Below are 18,320 nucleotides of genomic sequence, written 5' to 3' on the forward strand. Positions count from 1 at the left end.
CAGGTTAGCAACAATCTACCGAGCATGCCAAAACAATCCTCCAAGATGGCATTTTTTTTCTAGCATGTGTCAGTTCTACACACTCATTTACATTTACATTTAAGTCATTTAGCAGACGCTCTTATCCAGAGCGACTTACAAATTGGTGCATTCACCTTATGACATCCAGTGGAACAACCACTTTACAATAGTGCATCTAAATATTTTAAGGGGGGGTGAGAAGGATTACTTTATCCTATCCTAGGTATTCCTTAAAGAGGTGGGGTTTCAGGTGTCTCCGGAAGGTGGTGATTGACTCCGCTGTCCTGGCGTCGTGAGGGAGTTTGTTCCACCATTGGGGAGCCAGAGCAGCGAACAGTTTTGACTGAGCTGAGCAGGAACTGTACTTCCTCAGTGGTAGGGAGGCGAGCAGGCCAGAGGTGGATTAACGCAGTGCCCTTATTTGGGTGTAGGGCCTGATCAGAGCCTGGAGGTACTGAGGTGCCGTTCCCCTCACAGCTCCGTAGGCAAGCACCATGGTCTTGTAGCGGATGCGAGCTTCAACTGGAAGCCAGTGGAGAGAGCGGAGGAGCGGGGTGACGTGAGAGAACTTGGGAAGGTTGAACACTAGACGGGCTGCGGCGTTCTGGATGAGTTGTAGGGGTTTAATGGCACAGGCAGGGAGCCCAGCCAACAGCGAGTTGCAGTAATCCAGACGGGAGATGACAAGTGCCTGGATTAGGACCTGCGCCGCTTCCTGTGTGAGGCAGGGTCGTACTCTGCGGATGTTGTAGAGCATGAACCTACAGGAACGGGCCACCGCCTTGATGTTAGTTGAGAACGACAGTTTGTTGTCCAGGATCACGCCAAGGTTCTTAGCGCTCTGGGAGGAGGACACAATGGAGTTGTCAACCGTGATGGCGAGATCATGGAACGGGCAGTCCTTCCCCGGGAGGAAGAGCAGCTCCGTCTTGCCGAAGTTCAGCTTGAGGTGGTGATCCGTCATCCACACTGATATGTCTGCCAGACATGCAGAGATGCGATTCGCCACCTGGTCATCACCTCTATGTTAATTATCACTCCCTCATAAGAAAGGGGCATGCATTTGGCTCCATTGCCTGCTGACCTGTGTAATTTTAAATGGACAGGCAATAGACTGGTCGGTTGTTTACAAAACCGAAATGTGCAGATGGGTTGGCTTAGATTGTTGACAACATGTAAACTATATATCGTCTCCAATATTTACTGAAAACATAAATAGATTTACACAATGTTTCTCAAATAAATTGTTACAGTTGTTGGTTAGCTAGCTAGCAAATGTATGACATATTAGCATAAACACCTCAAAACAAGACATGGTATCAAGGACAACGTAAAACTAGCTGTAATGAGCCATCTACGATCCCCACATGGCAGCTTCTTGTCATTGTTGCTAGCCATCTTGCCGTTAAGAATCACAACAGACCTCATTGAAGCGCATGCATCGTTTTCGTGGCGTTGCCACCTAACCCATCTATCACAAACACGTCAAAGTATACTTCATTACTATTAGGGTCAGCAAGGGCTAACTGCATGGGGTGAAGAGGACTGCACAGGTCCCAGACCTGTTGTAACCTCACAGTTAGTGATTTCCAGACAAATAACTGGTGATGGTGGGGTAGGGTTTACATCTGAAGGTGAAAAATAATATCTTTGTGTCTGTGTCTTGTGAGCAGATGCGAGTAAAACAAAAATATAATTGTTGAGCCATATCAGTTATCCCTGGATTTCTTTCTCTCTGGTCTCTCGCACACTCTTCTTCTCTCCGTCTCCATATCATCTCCTATATTCCTGTACTTCGCCCTCCCTCTCCTTCCTCCTTCTCATCTTCTCCTTAGCCCATGCCGTTCTCCCTCCCTCCCTCACGCTCTCATCCTTTTCTCTCTCTCATATGCTCTATTCTTCTCTTTCTCTCTCACTCTATATATCCTTCTTTCTGTCTTCCATTCAATCTATATCCAGCTCGCTCTCCATCGCTTTCTTTCTCTTGCTCTGTAATCAGCACAGGGGAGCCCTAATCCAGCCGTGCGCCTCATCGCAGCTGCCACTCAGCCAAGCTGCCAGACTGCCAGCCGCAAATCCAGCCCCTGCCACCCCTGCCACCCCCACTGCCGTCACCACACGTCACCCAAGATTAGCTGCCAAGGGCCATTTTAACAGCCACTTGAAGTGCAGGGAAGAAAGAAAGAAGAGAGGTATTAAGAGTAGAATTGGCCTGTCTGTCTGTAGCGTGTGGGGGGCAAAGCGTTGCACAAAAGATGGAGGGGGAGAGGGAGAGGTAAAGTAAGGTCAGTGCCACTGACTGGACCGGATGGCCATGTTGCACACAGACAAACTGACAGAGAACTTAGAACTGACAAACGGATGGATGGACAGGCGAATGGACGGAGAGACAAACGGACAGATAAACAGATGCTGGGATGCAGGCACACAAACACACACCACATAGTGCTCAAGGTCAGAGTTCACGGCTTCCAATGGAGAGTAATACCTCAACCTGGTCTTGACCAGACAGGGAGGACGACCTCTTACACCAGGGTTAACCTTTAACCTTTGACTATAGTCTTCCAGTCTCATTGGGTTCTAATACCATCTAGTGCCATGTAACGCCTGGTGTCTATTTACGATCGGCTGAGAACACACAGGCCGATGCATTGTGACTGGACACTTTTCACTAGATATTAATGATGAGTTTAAATCACACTGGAGGTAGATATTACTGCCGCAAGGCAATTAAAATGCCATTCCCCCACTGACTGGCTATATGCGAGGACTGGGGAGGGGTAGACTATGTGGCACATGTCACCATGTGAAAAATGCTAGTACTCAGCAATGTCTCTCTCTCTCTCGCTCTCTCTCTCTCTCTCTGTATGTACAGTATATGTATGGTACTTTGGCAGGTACCATGTTCTGAGTTATCCTTCCCCTCCCCTCTTTCTCTTTCCCCACTTTCTCTCTACCTCTCCCCTTCCTTTTGCTCAGAGTTCCTCCACTACTTCTTACTTTCTACCTTACCATTACAGCATGCAGATAGCATACAAGGGTCAGTGGCCTTCCATAGAACTCACACACTTTAATGTGCAGATGCAGCACCTGTCTCCTAGTGCTACAACACTGCCAGTTTAAGGCCCTCCTCCTCTCTCTAAGGAGAAAGCAAAGGTGAGACGGGGAGAGAGAAAGAAGGAGCAAGAGACAGTGGAGGGGGAGAGATAGGAAGAGAAGGAGCGAGAGAGAGAGAGGAAGAGGAGAGAGGGAGAGGGAGAGAGAGAGAGAGTGTCGGTGCATGTCCATGATGGATTTGCTGATACCACGGCACCCTGTTCCCATTCCGACGAAACTCACAGTGATATACGATGCCTTTGCCGCTGTGTGTGTGTGTTTGTATGTGTGTTTCCCTGAGCTTGCACATTTACAGCACCCCGGACCCAAAATGAATACAGCAGCTGGGTAAAGCTGCTGCTGCCCCTGCAGAGGGATGTGTGTTCCAGTGTGTGTTCTTTCATATGTTTTTATGTTTACATTCTTATGAGTGTGTGCACTAGTAGCCAGCTTGATATGGCCTATGCTCTACAAGGACGTAGGCCTGTACATCACACTACTTTTGCAGTACAATATATAGGTGCCCCAAAGCATTGACCCAAGGTCAGTTTTACTCATTACCTCATAAAACATGCCATTTGGTATGGTACACTCATTCTAGATCCCCCTCACAGTACAGTAGATGCAACCTTGCACTGGCAATAATACAGGTTTACAAGACCTCTCCTTCCTCTGGAGGCCACCAAACTATAACTATAGAGATATTGCCTCACATGCTGGTCACAAGCAGGAGCTACTATTCTGAAACCAATTGAATACCTCTACAAACAAACACTTAAGATGTTTGATAACAAACCACACAGTTACCACCATTGTCACATCATTTACAAACATCATTTATTTAGTCTGGATAGCTTTAAGCAGTATGTAGACGCCAGTCTTATCTTTAAGATCATGCATGGTCTTGCCCTTCCACTCCTATGCCGGCATATCATACTCAAGGAAAGCCCCTCCAGGATAACAAGGGCAGTAACTAGAGGGGATTGTGTTGTCCCTTTTCGACACAGTAACAATCGGCCAATCGGCCTTCTCTGTTAGAGCTACAATACACTGGAATGCAATGCCCATGGACTTAAGAAGCTGCACTGATTATTGTACTTTTAAATTTGCACCTACAGCCACTGCTTGCCAGCTACTTCCATTTCAAATTATGTGGTTTGTAAGAGTTGGCATGCTGGCTGTTAAGAAGCAATTAACGTTAGCTATAGCGGTTAACTTAGCTAGCTGGCTAGCTGACAATGACTCAAGTCAAAGCCGATCCTTCACACTACAACAATCTTGCCATTCCCTTCTATTTTAAATCCTGTGGTTTGTAGCTAAAAGTTTTATGTCAAGAGGACATCTAGTAAGCTGTTGTTGACTGACATGGGTAGCAGCAGTAGCTAGCTAGCTAGCTTCACGACTAGTTAGGTAGATAACAATATAAATATTAGGAATATAGTTACAATATAGTTACAAAGCAAAGGACATAAATTACTCACACTTGTGAAATAATCAGTCTGCAGTTATTGCTGTTATAGTAAAGTTCCAAAGTAGTTCCATCGTGAGTTTCCAAATCCATCCATACTATTTGGCTTGGTGAAGCTGGGCTCGGGCAGTATTGCCCCAGTGCCCCCACAAGGGAGGTAATTTGAATATCCAAGTGTATGCGTGTCACATTGGCTGAGCTGTCAAATCATTTTTTTCAGTACACGCCCAAACCACTCTGTTGTTTCCTAACAGTCCAAGCAGGGGTACAGAGAAAAGCTGCTTTTTAACATCCTTAATTATCTTTTTTTTGGAAGGACATCTATTTTATTCATATTGTAATTAATGTTATTTAAATTTAACATAACGATTACAAGTATACCCATAACATGATGCAGCCACCACTAAGCATGAAAATATGGAAAGAGGTACTCTGTGTAATGTGTTGCATTGGATTTGTCCCAAACATAACACTTTGTATTTATGACAAAAGGTTCATTGCTTTGCCACATTCTTTGCAGTATTACTTTAGTGCCTATTCTGTACAAGCTTACTTCTTTTCAATCTGTCAATTAGGTTAGTATTGTGGTACAATGTTATTTCTCCATTCTCTTCTGTTTTTTTTCCTACCACTTGTGGAACTGTTTTAAAGTCACCATTGGCCTCATGGTGAAATCTCTGGGCGGTTTCCTTCCTCTAGTTAGGAAGGACGCGTGTGCCTTTGTAGTGACTAGGTCTATTGATACACCATTCAAAGTCTATTTCATATCTTTACCATGCTTAAAGGGGATTTTTTCCCCCATTTTTTTCACCTTTATTTAACCAGGTAGGCTAGTTGAGAACAAGATCTCATTTACAACTGCGACCTGACCAAGATAAAGCATAGCAGTGTGAACAGACAACAACACAGAGTTACACATGGAGTAAACAATAAACAAGTCAATAATAAAGTAGAAAAAAAGAAAAAAAAGAGTCTATATACATTGTGTGCAGAAGGCATGAGGAGATAGGCGAATAATTACAATTTAGCAGATTAACACTGGAGTGATAAATGATCAGATGGTCATGTGCAGGTAGCGATACTGGTGTGCAAAAGAGCAGAAAAGTAAATAAATAAAAACAGTATGGGGATGAGGTAGGTAAATTGGGTGGGCTGTTTACCGATGGACTATGTATAGCTGCAGCGATCAGTTAACTGCTCAGATAGCAGATGTTTAAAGTTGGTAAGGGAGATAAAAGTCTCCAACTTCAATGATTTTTGCAATTCGTTCCAGTCACAGGCAGCAGAGAACTGGAAGGAAAGGCGGCCAAATGAGGTGTTGGCTTTAGGGATGATCAGTGAGATACACCTGCTGAAGCGCGTGCTATGGGTGGGTGTTGCCATCGTGACCAGTGAACTGAGAAAAGGCGGAGCTTTACCTAGCATGGACTTGTAGATGACCTGGAGGCAGTGGGTCTGGCGATGAATATGTAGCGAGGGCCAGCCGACTAGAGCATACAGGTCGCAGTGGTGGGTGGTATAGTGTGCTTTAGTAACAAAGCGGATGGCACTGTAATAAACTGCATCCAGTTTGCTGAGTAGAGTATTGGAAGCTATTTTGTAGATGACATCGCCGAAGTCGAGGATCGGTAGGATAGTCAGTTTTACTAGGGTAAGTTTGGCGGCGTGAGTGAAGGAGGCTTTGTTGCGAAATAGAAAGCCAATTCTAGATTTTATTTTAGATTGGAGATGTTTAATATGAGTCTTGAAGGAGAGTTTACAATCTAGCCAGACACCTAGGTACTTATAGATGTCCACATATTTTAGGAACCATCCAGGGTGGTGATGCTAGTCGGGCGTGCGGGTGCAGGCAGCGAACGGTTGAAAAGCATGCATTTGATTTTACTAGCGTTTAAGAGCAGTTGGAGGCCACGGAAGGAGTGTTGTATGGCATTGAAGCTCGTTTGGAGGTTAGATAGCACAGTGTCCAAGGAAGGGCCAGAAGTATACTGAATGAAGTCGTCTGCGTAGAGGTGGATCAGGGAATCGTCCGCAGCAAGAGCAACATCATTGATATATACAGAGAAAAGAGTCAGCCCAAGAATTGAACCCTATGGCACCCCCATAGAGACTGCCAGAGGACCGGCCACCATGCCCTCCAATTTGACACACTGAACTCTGTCTGCAAAGTAGTTGGTGAACCAGACAAGGCAGTCATTAGAAAAACCGAGGCTACTGAGTCTGCCGATAAGAATATGGTGATTGACAGAGTCGAAAGCCTTGGCCAGGTCGATGAAGACGGCTGCACAGTACTGTCTTTTATCGATGGCAGTTATTATATTGTTTAGTACCTTGAGCGTGGCTGAGGTGCACCCGTGACCGGCTCGGAAACCAGATTGCACAGCGGAGAAGGTACAGTGGGATTCAAGATGGTCAGTGATCTGTTTGTTGACTTGGCTTTCGAAGACCTTAGATAGGCAGGGCAGGATGGATATAGGTCTGTAGCAGTTGGGTCCAGGGTGTCTCCCCCTTTGAAGAGGGGGATGACCGCGGCAGCTTTCCAGTCCTTGGGGATCTCAGATGATATGAAAGAGAGGTTGAACAGGCTGGTAATAGGGGTTGCGACAATAGCGGCGGATAGTTTCAGAAATAGAGGCTCCAGATTGTCAAGCCTAGCTAATTTGTATGGGTCCAGGTTTTGCAGCTTTTTCAGAACATCTGCTATCTGGATTTGGGTAAAGAAGAAGCTGGGGAGGCTTGGGCGAGTAGCTGCGGGGGGGTGGAGCTGTTGGCCGAGGTTGGAGTAGCCAGGAGGAAGGCATGGCCAGCCGTTGAGAAATGCTTGTTGAAGTTTTCAATTATCATGGATTTATCAGTGGTGACCGTGTTACCTAACCTCAGTGCAGTGGGCAGCTGGGAGGAGGTGCTCTTGTTCTCCATGGACTTTACAGTGTCCCAGAACTTTTTGGAGTTAGAGCTACAGGATGCAAATTTCTGCTGGAAAAAGCTGGCCTTTGCTTTCCTGACTGACTGCATGTATCGGTTCCTGACTTCCCTCAACAGTTGCATATCGCAGGGACTATTCGATGCTATTGCAGTCCGCCACAGAATGTTTTTGTGCTGGTCGAGGGCAGTCAGGTCTGGAGTGAACCAGAGGCTATATCTGTTCTTGGTTCTGCATTTTTGAAAGGAGCATGCTTATCTAAGATGGTGAGGAAGTTACTTTTAAAGAATGACCAGGGATCCTCAACTGACGGGATGAGGTCAATATCCTTCCAGGATACCCGGGGCAGGTCGATTAGAAAGGCCTGCTCGCAGAAGTGATTTAGGGAGTGTTTGACAGTGATTAGGGGTGGTCGTTTGACTGCGGACCCATAGTGGATACAGGCAATGAGGCAGTGATCGCTGAGATACTGATTGAAGACAGCGGGGGTGTATTTGGAGGGCCAGTTTGTCAGGATAACGTCTATGAGGGTGCCCTTGTTAACAGATTTAGGGTTGTACCTGGTGGGTTCCTTGATGATTTGTGTGAGATTGAGGGCATCTAGCTTAGATTGTAGGACTGCCGGGGTGTTAAGCATATCCCAGTTTAGGTCACCTAACAGAACAATCTCTGAGGCTAGATGGGGGGCGATCAATTCACAAATGGTGTCCAGGGCACAGCTGGGAGCTGAGGGGGGGTCGGTAAGCAGGCGGCAACAGTGAGAGACTTATATCTGGAGAGATTAATTTTAAAGATTTGAAGTTAGAACTGTTTGGGTATGGACCTGGAAAGTATGACATTACTTTGCAGACTATCTCTGCAGTAGACTGCAACTCCTCCCCCTTTGGCAATTCTATCTTGACGGAAAATGTTATAGTTGGGTATGGAAAGCTCAGAATTTTTGGTGGCCTTCCTAAGCCAGGATTCAGACACAGCAAGGACATCAGGGTTGGCAGAGTGTGCTAAAGCAGTGAGTAAAACAAACTTAGGGAGGAGGCTTCTGATGTTGACATGCATGAAACCAAGGCTTTTCGATCACAGAAGTCAACAAATGAGGGTGCCTGGGGACATGCAGGGCCTGGGTTTACCTCCACATCACCCGTAGAACAGAGGAGGAGTAGGATGAGGTTGCGGCTAAAGGCTATCAAAACTGGTCGCCTAGAGCATTGGGGACAAAGAATAAAAGAAGCAGATTTCTGGGCGTGGTAGAATATATTCAGGGCATAATGCGCAGACAGGGGTATGGTGGGGTGCGGGTACAGCGGCACTGGGTGATGATAAGGGAGGTTGTGTCTCTGGACATCCTGGTTGTAATGGGTGAGGTCACCACATAAGGGCCAGAGTTAACAACAAGGATCTGGTGGAGTTTTGGGCTCTAGCCGTTTATGAGTGTGGTTCGGGTGAACAGCCGAATAGGCCGGGAGGTGGGCCTCAGGGATAGCTTTGGTATTGGGTGCCACGGTGAGTGCAAGTTAGCTGTGAGCTAGCTGTGAGCTAGCTAGCTAGCTGTGAAGATCAGAAGTAGTGGTCCAGGGATTACGGCAGGAATCCGGCGTTATTGTGGAGAGACAGTCCGATACTGGTAGACTAGCGAGTATTATCCAGGCTAAAAACAGGGCTTGTATCTGTGCAGAAGGTAAAAGCCGGTAAAACCAGTGGCTAACAATGACTAAATAGCTTGTAGCTAATTAGCTGGTTCGCTTCTGGAGGTTCTTGAATGTGTTCTAAAATTTAAAATAATAGCGATTCCGTATCATATTGGGTGAGGCAGGTTACCGGAAGGTATAATCGAATTAAAAATCGAAAATAAATTGAAATATATATGCGAGCGGACAAAACAAACACGTCTTCACTGCTACGCCGTCTTAGATGTATAACAAGTCCCATAGGTTATTATAATGCATACTTTTTTTTACAATATTAAAAATTATAATATTAGCGGCACATTAACGTTAGCCCACACCGCCACCCAGCTGCCACTACCTGCGGCACCCCTATCGGCATGTCAATTTCTGCTTTTTTTTATTACCCAACTAGCCATAGGTGCCCTTCTTTGCAAGGCATTGGAAATCCTCTGTGTTTGAAATTCCCTGCTCGACTGAAGGACCTTACAGATAATTAATTGTATGTGTCAGGTACAGAGATGAGGTACTAATTCAGAAATCATGTTGAACACTATTATTTCACACAGAGTGAGTCCATGCAACTTATTACGTGACTTGTTGAGAAAATGTTTATAGTTGAACTTATTTAGGCTTGTCATAACAAAGGGGTTGAGTACTTATTATTCATTTTTACATTTTTAATTCATTTGTAAACATGTCTAAAATCATGTGGGGGGGATGTGGAAATATGATGAGTTGCACACTATCATATTCCCATATATTACTTTATAGAATGAACCAATGCTTTGGCAGTCAGTATCTATGCCAGGGTTGTCAGTTTATAATGCAATACCACGTGTAAGCGGAGGGTGGCTAGTGGCTTACCTTTGTCCAGAGAGGAGTCTGGGGTGCTGAAGTCCATTAGGCTCTTGATGTCACTCTTGTAACAGAGATCGGTCGCTGGCTGCTTCTGCCTCTGGTGTACAGAGGGATCTGTAGGAGAGGAGAGGACAATTGGTTTGAACACATTTGGGGTCTAATAGGAGTGGTGACTATGTGTGTGTATATATATATGTGTGTTTGGGTGCGTGTGTGCGTGCTTGTGTGAGTGCGTGCGGCGGGGGACTATTCTTCGTATTATACTTTTTCAATTATTTATACTTTTTTCTCTCTGCATATTTGGAAAAGCCTCGTAAGCACACCACTGTTAGTCCACTCCTGTTGTTCATGAAACGTGACAAATGACATTTGATTTGATTTGATAACAGTAGTGGTAGATAAATCAATGGCATTAACAAGCATTAACAATTTTATCCACAAGAGTTGTGTTGGTTTGCTTTAAATGACTTCAACAGATAAGGATTTTCAAAAAGGATGGATGAAGAGAGTTTGCGTGTAGATGGGTACATAAAGTGTGAGGGAGGACATGAGAATTTGTTCAAGAAATACAGTGCCTGTGTTATAGGAAGGAAGTAATGAATGCAGCCACACTAAACACTCATCATCATGAACGATTCCTCTCAAGGCAAATGTAATGACCAATAACTCTCCCTCCTCTCAAATCAACATGCATGTACAGTATTTATACTCATAGGCTACTAAGTAGTGTTAGCCACAATGCTGCACCAATATTAATCAGGATTACTGCCAAAGTGCTCCTAAAGACTTATATCCACTGGTGAGACATAAACAACATTAGCATTTCATGACTAGAATTGCACATTTGACTTGTTAGTCATGCAGACAGTATAATATGTATGTAAAGTATGTAACATGAATACACAAACATGTGAATGTTCGCACTCACATGCACGCATACACAAACACAGACACACACAGACACACACACCATTGCTGTGATTTTACATCACCCAGGATGATAGTTATAGCCACAGTAACATCTGTGTCCTCTTTCTGCCCTTCTCCTCATCTTCCTCTATCCCCATCCCTTCATTATCTACCCACCACTGCCTATTAAGGCCTCGTTATCTGGCTGAAATGAATTGCAATAATTGAACACAGATGTGTGAGATGAACAGATAGGTCTGGAGGCTACATCATGTTGTCACTATGGAGAGATCACTCGTCTTGCCGTTCTATGTGGATATTAAAGAGCTATCAGCCTGTTTTTGCCCTTGGCGACTGCTCTTCATAAGGGAGAATGAGGTGGATGAGGTGAAAGTTAATTAAGTATGGCCGTATTGAAGTGAGTGGTCTAAGGCAAAACAGCACCACCTGGCTGGAGATGCAGACCCTATGTGAACATGCACTGGATAGTGCCCTAGATGAGGCTAGAAAGTGTTCTAGAGGGTGCCCTATTTGAGATCGTAGTCTCTCTAGACATCTGGGTTACCTCCCACCATTTTTAAATGCTATGTTTTTAACAACGTCTTTCCCCAATATAATGTCAGTTTGGCATAGAGAAACTATGTCACTGCCTATGTCACTACCTTATCCACTTGAATAAAATACAAAATAGTAGCTAGCAAGATGGAGATCACAGAGCTAATTCAGTGCCTTTCGCAAGTGGCTAGTTTGCATCAACTACCTTCACTAATGCCAGCAAACTTTGGTTTCGAATCATAAAATTGTGGCATGTCTGCCTCGTGATTTATTGAGAGAGTTGTCTGTCTGAAGAGAACCCACCTCTGAACACATTTTGCTACCTTGTTTATATTTTTTTTACCTTTGAAGTTGCGAAAAGAGTCCGTCATGGAAAGCAGACCCTAGTCACCCTAGTCACAGATGTAAGTAGAAATACAAATAAAAAGGTGTGGGGTTCAAGAGGCCGAGGGGCACTAGCCTATGTAAGTAGAGCTAGCTTAGCAAAGTGGTTTTTAAAATGATTGTTCAATATATCCACAGACCTTCTGGGTCTATGAAAGAATCCCATTTTGTGGCAGATGGAGTCATTGTGTACCCTCTTGTATTGTTTTCCAGGTCACCTGGATATGTCTCCTGGATCAATGTTTTTCCAGCAAATTGCTTTTTTTGTGAGTGTAAATCTCTTAAGGTCTCGCTGCTTCATATTGATCTGAAGCCACGTAGCTGAGCACACTTGCGTCAAGGATTGGCCATTATGTGAGCAGCATCGTGTGTGTGTGTGTGTGTGTGTGTGTGTGTGTGTACGTGTGTGCGTGTGCGTGTGCGTGTGTGTGTGTGTGTGTGTGTGTGTGTGTGTGTGTGTGTGTGTGCGCATGTGAGAGAGAGAGAAACAGTAAGGGCAGGTAGCCAGCCGGTGATTGTCAAGCAAATAACTGTCGGTCTCATGGTCATTGACCATTAATTAACAAAAACACATTTAGCATCTCCTGGCATGCATATATAGGACTGTTTCTGTCTGTGGATGTGTGTATGCATGTAAATGTGCAAACAAGATGGAATAATGTGCTCGGTGTGTGCAAAAATGTGTCTACTCTGACAAGTCAAAATCCCAACCAAAACACTAGACCTTTATTTACAGCAAAAATAATGTAGGCTGTACATCAAACTACTGAATAGAAACTCAGAATGAGTGGGGGGAGGTTAACTGCGTAAAAGTGGGAGCACATATGGAAGATGCTTAGATAGTTAGTCTCTCCCTGTTGCCTTGTCTTCTCAGAGTGCCTACACAAGGCTGCGAAGAAGTATTACATTTGATTTAAACCCGAGCTCCAGCCTATTTTGCATAAATCATGTTGTTATGGATGATCTCTCTTTCTGTCCCATGTTTACCCAACAGGGCAGGCCCGTCTTGTCCGACAGTGGCGGCCAGATAGACATGTCAGCCCCCGGCAACAGTAACCCGTAGAATCTCCCTCGTCCCCTTCCCTTGGCGAAACATTGACCTGACAGCATGCTTGCTTATCTCTCTCTCTTGCAGTGCATGCTGGGAGTTTTTTGAGTTTGATTGTTTAGTGTGGAGGGCTCTGTCCTAAACTAACTTTCTTGATTCTTTTCTTGGTCTTTTCTTTCAATTGTATTTTTCTATGGTTGAAGGTTAATGCAATATTTGTTTTAGTGGTATCCACAGTTTTTTCAAAGTTAGGGTGGAAGAGGACAGAGTAACTTTCCTGGGGTTTGGAAGGTGTGGTGTGTGCGATGGTTCTGCTCGCGGTCGGTGAACAGGTAGGAGCTGAATTTATACATTCTGCTTCTAGAATGAACAAAGCTGTGGTTGTGTTCATGAAAAGGGCTAATTTGGTTGGTAGGCTCATTGCTAGCGGAATATTTGTAAGGGATGTTTTGGTGTCAATTTCACCTCTCTCTCTACCCCTTCGACAAGAGTGGTAGTTGCAAATTTGCCTCCGTTTATTACGGATGACCAAATCAGGAAAGAGCTGAGTCATTTTGGTAAGTTTGCTAGCGGTTTTCGTGTACTGTCAGCAGGCTTTCAGGCAGATGCCGTTAAGCACGTTTTTTAGTTCCCGGAGACAAGTGTTAATGTTTCTGAACAACAATGAGCAACAACTAAATGTGCATTGTAAAGTGAGGCAAAGGGAGGGGCTCTATGCAGGGTTTGCCAGCACAGATAGTCTACGGTGTTTTGAGTGTACGGATTTGGGGCATAAGAGCTTTGCGTGTCCACATAAAGCCCGTAGACAAGGTGAGGGTACAAGCGTCAGTGGGGGAAATCGAGGTCAACGTGCAGGGTGTAAGGAGATGCAGACAGGAGAAGCTGGGCCTAGTCATGTCAGGGAAGGTGGTGTAGATGAGGCTGGGCCTAGACAGGCTAGAGATGGTGGTGTAGATGAGGCTGGGCCTAGACAGGCTAGAGATGGTGGTGTAGATGGGGCTGGGCCTAGTCAGGCTAGAACTGGTGGGGTAGCTGAGGCTGGGTCTAGTCAGGCTATGAATAGTGGTGTAGCGGAGGCTGGGTATAGTCAGGCTAGAGTTGGTGGGGTAGCTGAGGCTGGGTCTAGTCAGGCTATGGATGGTGGTGTAGCGGGGGCTGGGTCTAGTCAGGCTAGAGATGGTGGGGAAGTGGAGTCTGGGTCTAGTCAGGTAAGAGATGGTGGGGTAGCTGAGGCTGGGTCTAGTCAGGTTATTCTAGTGGATGAGGAGAGTATAGTGGGGAAGTGTAAGAGATTAGGGGGGAGGATGAGGGTGTCAAGCTGAAAAGGATAAAGGGTGTGGACAAAGGCACCATGGAAATTTTGCCTGTTGCTGTGGGTGATGCCCTGACCAGAGAGAAAGGTCAGGTGGTCAGGGTGGGAGATAGAGATGAGGAGGAAAGTGAGTCTCCGGGCCCTCTTCAATGGGCCCGGAGCTGAGCCAGTCAAGCAGAGGGGTCTAAGTGCACGTTGAGAGAATTGACAAGGTTCCTGAATGAGACTAAGGGAAAAAAGTTCATCTATAAAATTATAAAATGTGTAGAGACGTTTGAGGAGATATGGTGTGTTGGGGGGGCTGTCTCTATAGCTGGGGAAGATGTTTACGATATACGGTTGTAGGAGTATTGTGACGTTGGTTTGTATCATGTGGTAGATAGAAAGGTGAGTATGGTAAATGTATGCAGTATAGGATATATATATATATATTTTTGAGTAAAGAAAGACAAAAAGTAATCTCTCGTCTCTCTCTCTCTCTCTCTCTCTCTCTCTCAGCTGATGCTGCAATATTAACCTGCAAAGACGCTGCTCGCCTACTATCTCCGTCGAGTGTGGATATCTGCCACAGGGAGTTAAAGCGGATAAGTCATTTTTGGCAGCAAACGACAAACACACCCGTATCTGCGTGCTTTCAGATCACTAACAATGCATACATTACACGTATGGTAATTCAAGACAAAAGAAAAAGAGAGAAATGCACTCTTTTAGTTTTCTTGTTTGTGTTTGTCTGTTTTTTGTGTGGAAGGTGCAAAGCAAATGAAAACAGCTCATCTGTCTCTTCGCTTTTATTCAACTGATTGAAAGGCTTCCAAATCAAAAATAATATTGGTTTCCCAGAAATTCAATCAACTGACTTCAAACAGTCACATCTAAATGGTTCTGACTTCAAAGGGTGTTATGTCACAAAGAAAAACTGATAAAGGGATAATGTATCTTCAAATGCATAGAACAACATTATTTCAAATCTTTTTCAACATTTCACTACCCATTTTTGTCCTCAACATATTTTTATGATCATGTAATTTCACCAGAAGCTAGAAATGTATTCTTAGAAAACGCCATACGGATGCAGGATCTTAATTTGAGCCAGTTTGCTACTGCAGGAAAGAATCCTGCAGCAACACAAAATTAATTACCATTTTTGTAGGGGTTGATACATTTTTTGTAAGGGAAAATCAAGTCTGATTTCAAAGTGGAAATTATAATCTTTGGAAGCCTTTTTAAACCTCAAAGACACGACAAGTCTAAAACTTAGTTCTCCTGCAACATGGTGACAAAATGAAGATTTTCTTCCAGGCCAGCAGACTATATATTCTAAATACAAATATGTGTCTGCAGAGACATAAAATAATTGTAGCTAACTGTGATTGTGTGATACTGATTTAAACAAGAGAGAATTATCTATGCTCTACAAAACAGGCTGCATCACTTCAACGGCAACCCATATATTTCTTTATTAATAATGGGCTATTTAACAAGTCAAGCACACGACTGTGAGAAAAAGGTAATTTCTCTCTAATGAAATAGATAATGATGTCCTTACAGTGAGATAAACTTCGTAATGCAATTATGTAAATTGCTGGATCAGTGTGTTAGAGAATATTCCTATTCTCCCTTTTCTGTCGAGACTATGCTAGCTACAGAAACAATCATTTGAAATGACATGACATATCCATTTTCACATCATGTTGCAAAGGTAGAAAGCACAGATGTAGGATCTTAATTTGCTACAGCAGCCAGTTTGCTACAGCAGGAATATAATCCTGCAGATAAAGATTCAGCTCTTAGCCACAAGGACCCTTGCTGCCTCAGTTTCACTGAGCCACGTCACGGCCGGAGGAAGATTAAAAAGCAACAAACAGTCACAGAGAAAGAATTCAACAATTTTCCAGAAACAGGCGATCTGTGCCTCCTTTTCCTCTCACAATAAACTACATGGTAGGGTTGGAGAAAGAGAGAGAGACCAGTTCCATCAGTTGCATTTACTACAGGCTTCCAGGTTTGGATTTGTCATTGTTGGGGCTTGGACACCAACAGATCACTGTAACAGATACCAAGATCTCGCTTTAATGCAGTTTACGCAGGCCAAATGACCCACTGGGCACACCACGTCATTTCAACGTGGATAATTAGGTAATATTTGGTTTAGGCGTTGATAAATGATATAATAATATCATATAATTTACAGTATATTCACCCACTCAAAATACCAGACAAAAGTTAGTGTAATTTACCATCTAAAAGCAAATTCCAATGGGAAAAAAATGCCTGTTTTTTGGTTTGGTTCTCACGCAAATGTGACCCGCTTCAGGAAACTAGGGATATGTCGCGGGCCACTACTTCGCAGGAGAGCCGTTTGAACGTAAACGTTTAAAAAAAAATCAAAATGCGTTTTTTGGCAGAAATGCCTTCTCGAACATGAGAACATGTGCCTTAATAATAAACGTGCATGCCACCTGTAAATATGAATAGAATTGTTAAATTACAAGCCTAGTTGGTTTAGCCACTGAAAAAGCAAGCAACCTTCCCGCTAGCATGATAGGCTAAGATAATGAGTGGTCTGGACATGCTGAGAGATGAGTTTGGATTGGTCTGCCATATAGCACACTTCTGTCTATAGGAGCTGGTCGGTGTGTGTGGGTAATCCTGTCCAACGCGGCTTTAAAAAAAATTGTATCACATAGTAAAACTGCGTAAGGGTTGGTCTCCACTTTCTGGAGGACCAAGTTTTGAAATCAGTGGAATTTGAGTAAGATAGCTAAGGAGATGGAGAAAACACCTGTCTCCGGATTACATCTTCAAACTAAGGGCAACCATGGCATCCGTGACAGGAGACACATCCAGCCATGATGTATATGGGTAAGATAGGCTAGCTAGCTACATTTTCAGATATTACACGTTTCTTTTTTTGACAGAAAGTGGTTTCATTTCAAGTTAAAGTGTACTGTTAGCTAGCTAATGTTAGCTGGCTAGCTAGATAGCTAACATTGAACCTGGTTGGTTAGCTACCTGCAGATTCATGCAGGGTAGTAACATCATTAGTTGGGATTATGGTTTGTTGTCTAGCTAGATATAGCTACATGTCTTAACAATAGACTCCAATATGCAAGTATCCATTTCAATAGAATGTCACTGCAACCACTGTTATTCGCTCTAGCTATCTACTTTGATTTCAGATCATGGGTAAGATCATGTAGCTAGCTAGACTATCAGATATTACACGTTTCTAATTTTGACATAAAGATTTTTCATTTCAAGTTAGTGTACTGTTTGCTAGCTAGCTAAAATTAGCTGTCTGGTTCGCTAGCTAACATTACGTGTATGATCTTATTATTCGTATCTCAGAGCCATTTGCTTGACTAGTTATAGCCTAATGTTTGCTAACTGACATTGAACCTGATTGGTTAGCTATCTGCAGATTCATGCAGGGTAGTAACGCCATGAATTGGGATTATGGTTCATTGTTTAGCTAGGTACCCAGCTAGCTACATGTCTTAACAAAAGACTCCAATAATCAAATAACCATTTAATGTGCGTTAGTAAATTCTGTCTGGCTATCCACTCCAATTTCAGAGCACTCTCGTCTGAGTGTGCCAGAGCACAGAACAACTGATGAATTTACAAACGCTCAGTGTCAGTAAATGTTGGCCAAAAAGTTTAATTAAAGTGTTTCTCAAAAGCTTGGTTACAAGTTTTTCAACTTTCAAAGCAGAATTACTTTCTCATTACTCCTCAAATGCCGTGTATGATACACAATTGTGTAGTTCTGTGTCTTTGCTTTTATCCAATGTAAAATACAACATTTTGCTACATAAGACCAAATCAAGGCGGTGGATCACAAATGTCTATCACTGCACTTTCAACCATGTAAAAGCACAGCAAAGTTCAAATGGAATACAATGTCAGATATTGTTTTTATTTATACAACAGAATAATCACTTTGCTTCATCTAATAGCAGAACCAAATTACCTGGATTGCAGTTGAGATTACATTACATTGTGTAAGTGATCAAAGACATTCAAGATTATTTCAGCAATTGTGACAATCTCCAAAGACCAGCAACGACCTGTGCATGCTG

The 18,320-nt window shown here is 43.7% G+C and overlaps 1 protein-coding gene across 3 annotated transcripts in view; it reads right to left on the reverse strand.

The window, feature by feature from the left end:
• Positions 1 to 18,320, reverse strand: part of LOC124031876 (kazrin-A-like) — a 211,314-nt gene that overhangs the window by 89,451 nt on the left and 103,543 nt on the right. For all 3 annotated transcript variants that reach the window (XM_046343656.1, XM_046343655.1, XM_046343657.1), the window contains exon 2: positions 10,037 to 10,144. In XM_046343656.1, coding sequence (XP_046199612.1) covers positions 10,037 to 10,144 — 108 coding nt within the window. The remainder of the gene's footprint in view (positions 1 to 10,036; positions 10,145 to 18,320) is intronic.

Source organism: Oncorhynchus gorbuscha, linkage group LG03, assembly GCF_021184085.1.
Source record: "Oncorhynchus gorbuscha isolate QuinsamMale2020 ecotype Even-year linkage group LG03, OgorEven_v1.0, whole genome shotgun sequence".
Lineage (NCBI taxonomy): Eukaryota > Metazoa > Chordata > Actinopteri > Salmoniformes > Salmonidae > Oncorhynchus > Oncorhynchus gorbuscha.